This window comes from Hordeum vulgare, chromosome 5H (assembly GCF_904849725.1).
Source record: "Hordeum vulgare subsp. vulgare chromosome 5H, MorexV3_pseudomolecules_assembly, whole genome shotgun sequence".
Classification (NCBI taxonomy): domain Eukaryota; kingdom Viridiplantae; phylum Streptophyta; class Magnoliopsida; order Poales; family Poaceae; genus Hordeum; species Hordeum vulgare.
In genome coordinates, this window is record NC_058522.1 from 76513173 (window position 1) to 76518899 (window position 5727).

Consider the following 5727-nt stretch of genomic DNA (forward strand, 5'->3'; position numbering starts at 1 on the left):
ATGGTGATCGACAGGTCCGAAAATGCAATATATAAGGCCAACTACAATTGATAACTACAAGCCTATAGAAGCTCAAAGTGGCAGTAGCTAAAATACAAGCATTATTCAAAGGCAAACCATGACAATCATCAGTACTATATTAAACTCAATGCTATCTCAATTTAGTAGTAGCAGAAGCGGCAAGGTAGTCATATAAGCAACAAGGTAACAGCAGTGGCAAGGCATCAGCAGCAACTGCTGCAAGCGGCATGGCAGCAGCAGCAAGCAAGTAGCAGCAACAAGGCAACAGCAACAACAGCAAGCAAGAGCAGCTAGACAGGCATGAAAAGAAATGCATGCATTGTAAGGATATAAAAAATAGGAACAATCCGCATCTGCGGGTCACAGTAGCGTGCATAGCCATCGTTCATTAGGGATTCTCCTTCAATAATTGTACTGAGCTTTTTTGCTTGATCCAAGGTCTTTCAAGGGCGCAACGTAGTGACGGGATCGGTTGCGCTGAGCAGTCCACTAAACAAGAAGGATGTTTTCCAGTTCCAGTCATATGGAAAAGTAAACTGCGGCAAGTCAACTAGCCAGTATCAGAACGTGAATTATTTCGCCTGAATGTTAGAATTCTGAAACCGACGGCCCAGGTTCGGAATCCGAATCCGAGTAGCACAAATACCTTAACAAGGATGCCAAGCAAAAACGTTGACATGACCACACGTGGAACAGCAAGCAACACCATCTGTGCCAAGCATTTCTGCAAAGAGAAGAGAACATTTTAGTACAAGTGTTCAGAAGAGGAAACAATAACAGATTCAGGGCAATGGTATAGTAAACAAGAAGGAAGGAAAGAGGGACCAAAGAAGCTGTTGACGGATAGTACTATGTTTTTGTATAAAAAATAAGTTGCTCTATAAGAAACCGAGCTATATATATATTTAGTCAAACCTTAATCTGACAGAATGAAACCTTAATTTGATAGAAGAAACAAGAAACTAGCTATTTTGGGGAAACAGATTTCAGATTTAAGCAAATCTATTTTAGTTTCTACTAGTAATATCAAACAATCAGAGAAGTGCTACAGAATAGTCACACACTTGGACCAGCAATGGTGAGACTACCAGATTCTGGGGAAATGGGGTTCGGCCACTATTAAGGATCTTTCCAAGAGGATATGAACATACAAGGTGTGAGCAATGGTCAAGTAAACTGCACGAAGCAAGAATAAAAATAGTTAAACTAGAACATTTGTTTTAAACTTGATGCAAAGTTCTTCAGAAACGCAACGGCAACAAATTCACAGTATCTTGCGCGTCTGAATCCAACCACTGACTTGGCCAATAAATCTGATGAATACAGCAAGCTAGTTCAATCAGTCAGTAAATCACCAAGCCTAACCTCTCACTGTAAAATGGATTCAGCGCCCGCCCGCCCGTGTTCCCCCTGCTCATGGATAATATTGACTGGTGATACGATCCAGCAAAATACTACACCTGCTACTGACCCAAAAACTAAAGCACACACAAAATGAGTAGCAACACCCTCTCTCTGGATCCAGCAATTTTAATCGCCAATTACTTGTTACGTACTCCCACCGTCCTAAAATTCTTGTCTTAAGTTTATCTAAAAATGAATGTATGTAAATACTAAAACGTGACTAGATACATTTATATGTAAATTTAAGACAAGAATTTTGGGACGGAGGGAGCACCTAGGAAGAGTCGTCGTCGCGGCAGTGGGTGATGGAATCACAGCAGCGGGTGTAGGGGTTAGTGGTGGTGCTGACCCGACAGTTGTAGTAGGGCACCCCGGGCCTGGAGCACGGCACGGCGTCCCCCCGCAGCGCGTCGTAGCTAATGTACCTCCGGCCGCCGCCGTCGGCCTCCCATAGCAGCCGCCCGTGCGCCGCAGGCTCCGAGCCCATCTACACTGCCTCCACCCCCATGGACATGTCCATGTCTAGGCTGCCAATGGTGATGGCGCCATGGCCTCCTCTCCCCTACACGAGCAGTAGCAGCAGCATGAGGGTTGCGGCCCCTGGAGGCATTGCCGAAGCAGGAAAAGGAAGAGGAAGCTGAGATCTCAAAGATTGGAATAGTTGCTGTGGCTCGATCTTTTCTCCCTGGTGAGAGAGTGGGGGAGGGAGAGAAGATGAGGTGAGGAAGAGAGGGAGGGCTGTGAGGAGGAGGAGCGGATGGACTCGCTGGACTCGCCGGAGCAAAGCAGCTCTAGCAGACCCCGCATAATGCCGACCCACAAAACGCGTTTGCAGTTCGCGCGAAATCATTTTTGTGGACCGATACAGAGTGGCACAGATGCAGACCCCCCAAACTGACCCGTATAAAAATATATTCGTCGAATATGTTTTTTTACGGGTCAGCTTTGCGGGGTCTGTTCCGACACGGCCGCGACGACCCGCAAACAGAAAACGCTTAATTCTCGCATTTGACATAAGTTCACACAAATAAGTTCAAATTCAAACAAACATAATTCACTTTTACGCGGAAATAAAAGCCAACTTCAGTAGGACAAACACAAAAGATGGTCTTGCATCATCTTGGTCGAGCTTCACTCCTTGCCATATCATGGCATGTTTAAGATCTATCTCATTGCCATATCATGCCACCATATGAAGCAGAGTCTTCCATCCTCCTCTTCAAGATCGCTCTACTTGCCATATCATGCCATATTTTGATGAGGTCGTCCATGTCATCGCGGTTCATTGACATGATCTTGTTCTCTTTGACGAGCAAGAAAGATTCTTTGTCGATCAACTTCCACTTCTCGCACGTTTGGAGTAACTCCCAACAATGCTCTAGTTTGAAGAATTTGCCTTCCAAAGCTTCCATGTCTTTGTATCTATGTTGGGCAATCTTGTCCTACACAATGTGAACAAAGTGATATAATCAATTCTCATGATATTCAAATATGATTGCACACAACTTGAACAAAGGCAAAACAAACTCACATAGTCTGACTCCACGGTGCCACTTGAAAGTGCATTGCGTACTTGCTCTAAGCAAGCTGCCCAACGGCTACACGTAGACTTGATATTCTCCCAACACCCTTCAAGCGACCTAAATATGCGTGGAGTCGTATTGGGATACTTTGCCATAATGCGGAAGTATTGATTTTCGATCCTTTGTCAATATCTCTTGGCGGTTTGAAATGTACTTGTGCAGACATCAAGAGACACCGCACTCCATGCTTGGATCAAAGCTTGATCTTTCAAGATCGTGTAGTTCTTTGATCTTTGAACGATTGATAAGTCACGAGCTATCGCAACAAATGGCGCAAACGAAAGGAAATGACCATGACCGAAGACGCATACCTTCCGGCCATTTCGTCGAACACCTTGCTTGCGGGGTGAGCGACACCGTTGAACGGCATCGCCGGGGCATCTCTTTCCGGGATGGAGTGAGAGGATGAAGGAGGAGCCTGAATCCTCTTCCTCTTGATGCCCGCGACCTTGGTGACCTTCTCCGTCGCCGGCCGAGATCGCACACAGCCTTAGCGCCCGGAGTGCGAGCCTTCGCGGCGGGGGCTGTCGGATTTCCTCCCGGCACGGCGCAGGCGGGGCCAACATGGCCGGCGACGAGAGCCGGGTAAGGAGCGGCGCTAGCATGAGCGACGGCAGGGCTAACATGGCCGGCGACGAGAGCCGGGGAAGGAGCATGCGCGACCTCGATGGTGACGGGCGGCAGGAAGGAGGCGTCCATGGCGACGAGGGACGGCCGCGGAGGATGCACCGGAGCTTGCAGTGGCGAGGCAATGGGTGGCGGGCGGGTGGGAGAAGAGGGAATGGCCGCGCGGAAATGTCCCTCCCACCAAATCTTGCTGCGGATAGAGGCTGAGCTCGGGTCGGCCTCCCAGCCCGTGAAACTAGAGGTTGGGAGGAATTTTTGCCGCGCCCTGCAAAAATATTTGCCGGCGGGGGCGGGATGCGGGGTCTGATCGGGCAGGTTTTTCCGCCCCGACCCGCACTTTGGCGGTTATTTGCAGGTCGGGGCGGGATGCGGGGTCTGCTAGAGTTGCTCTTAGGTGACTTGGTGGCCAAATCCCTAGTCGCGGGGTGGGTCATGCGTGGCCGCAAGAGGACACGCGCTCGTCGGATCTGGTCGGAGGAGATGGGGGAGCGGATCGAGGTCATCACGTGGGTGTGCCGAGCGCCGGTGGCGACCGCCGCAATCGGCCTGGATCGGGCGCCACAAGAGGCGGCGACGGCTAGGAGTGGTGGGGAGAGAGGGGAGCTAGGTTTCTGTCTTCTCGTGTAGTGTGAGAGGAGAGATTGGATCATATACCACAGTTTATTTGGACATTTGATAATTTACCATACTTTACAGGGGATTAGATTATGTACCCCTTTTTCATTCTCCTTTGGTCTTTGGATAATATCTTTTTTATTTATTGTAATTATTTTTGGCTTTTTATTCCTATTTTTACCATACGAAATGACTCTACTGCCCCTGTGGTAAATTAGCAATTCTTTCTTTCTTCTATCCTTGCGTTGCTATATCCAACCAGCAAATGATCATAGATTGATTCTGTAATTATTTTGTATCTTCATAGACGAGGTGATTCCTGAAACTGCTGATCGGGACTCCTGCATCTATGGACCATCACGAGATGGCCCAGATTCAGATTGGTTAGTAATCAACGCACACCCTCTCACATGCTTTTTGCGGCCAGCACTAATACCTTGAGGGTCGTTTTCTTAGATCTCGCTTCCCAGTACAACACAAACAGACCATGCATTTGACAACATCATCAGTCACGTACATCTAATCCTATTGAACTCAGTTCATGGTGTACATGTGCGCGCGTGTCCATGGATCCTGGCTTTGATGAACCTAGGATCCCACTTCCCATGGTTGTTGCAGCTAGCACAACACTTTTGTGGCGTTGATAAACCTCTAAAGAAAGTAGAGTAAACTAAGATGAAGCATAAAATGTTTATTATTTCTCTAAGTAGTTTTTGTTATTTGATGCAATGTTCTCTAACTAATTGGATGATGCCCTTATGTTAAAATGTTTATTTGTTCTCTAAGTAGGCCAACGGTGGTTGCTAGAAATGATACACATGTATCAACAATGGAAGGAGGCATTGATTGGTCCCAGATTGAGATAGCACCAATGAATGATGACGAAATTGATGTTCCTATAACACAAGAGAACATGTGCTCGGTGCTTGGCATCAATGACGAACCTGCACATCAAAAATTTATATCTGAAGCAGCTATGAAAGCCTCCATTGCAGATGTTGATGCATGTGCGTCTGATATTGATGAGGATTTACTTGTTGATGTTGCTCTTCCTGTGCCTGACTATATGCCTGAAGAGGATCACTTTTGGTATGATAAGGAACATCCTATGATAGAGGAAGGATCTTTGTTTTGTTCAGTGAATGATTTCAGGATGCTCATGAGAACATTTGCTACTAGAGGCAAGTTTGACATCAAGATCAAGTATAGTGACACTACTATACTTTTGGGTCACTGTAAAGGGAATGGATGGCCTTGGAGAATAACTGCTAGGACAATAGAAGATGGAAAACAGTGAGGGTACGAACTTATCTAACATGAATCATTTTTATGTTGAAACTATTTTTATAAATCACTTGCAACCGATGGTTATATTGTGTTTTGTGTAGGTTAACAAGATAGTAAAGCCTCATAAGTGTTCATCAACCGCTGCAGTGATTACAAACATGGCAGACCAAGCATAGGTGGCAGAAAAGGC

General features: G+C 46.6%; 1 protein-coding gene across 2 annotated transcripts; it reads right to left on the reverse strand.

Annotated features, from left to right (window-relative positions):
• Positions 1-322: 322 nt before the first annotated feature.
• LOC123398871 (sodium/hydrogen exchanger 8-like) lies at positions 323-2215 on the reverse strand. Of its 2 annotated transcripts, XM_045093316.1 has the most exons (3): positions 1775-2215; positions 668-745; positions 323-557 (listed from the first exon to the last, which is right to left on the reverse strand). In XM_045093316.1, the coding sequence occupies exons 1-3, from the start codon at positions 1910-1912 to the stop codon at positions 465-467; spliced, it is 309 nt and encodes a 102-aa protein (XP_044949251.1). In that variant the 5' UTR covers positions 1913-2215; the 3' UTR covers positions 323-464. The 2 variants fall into 2 exon arrangements, with proteins under 2 accessions (XP_044949251.1, XP_044949250.1); XM_045093315.1 differs by lacking the exon at positions 323-557 and having other exon boundaries at positions 564-745.
• Between the last annotated feature and the right edge of the window lie 3512 nt (positions 2216-5727).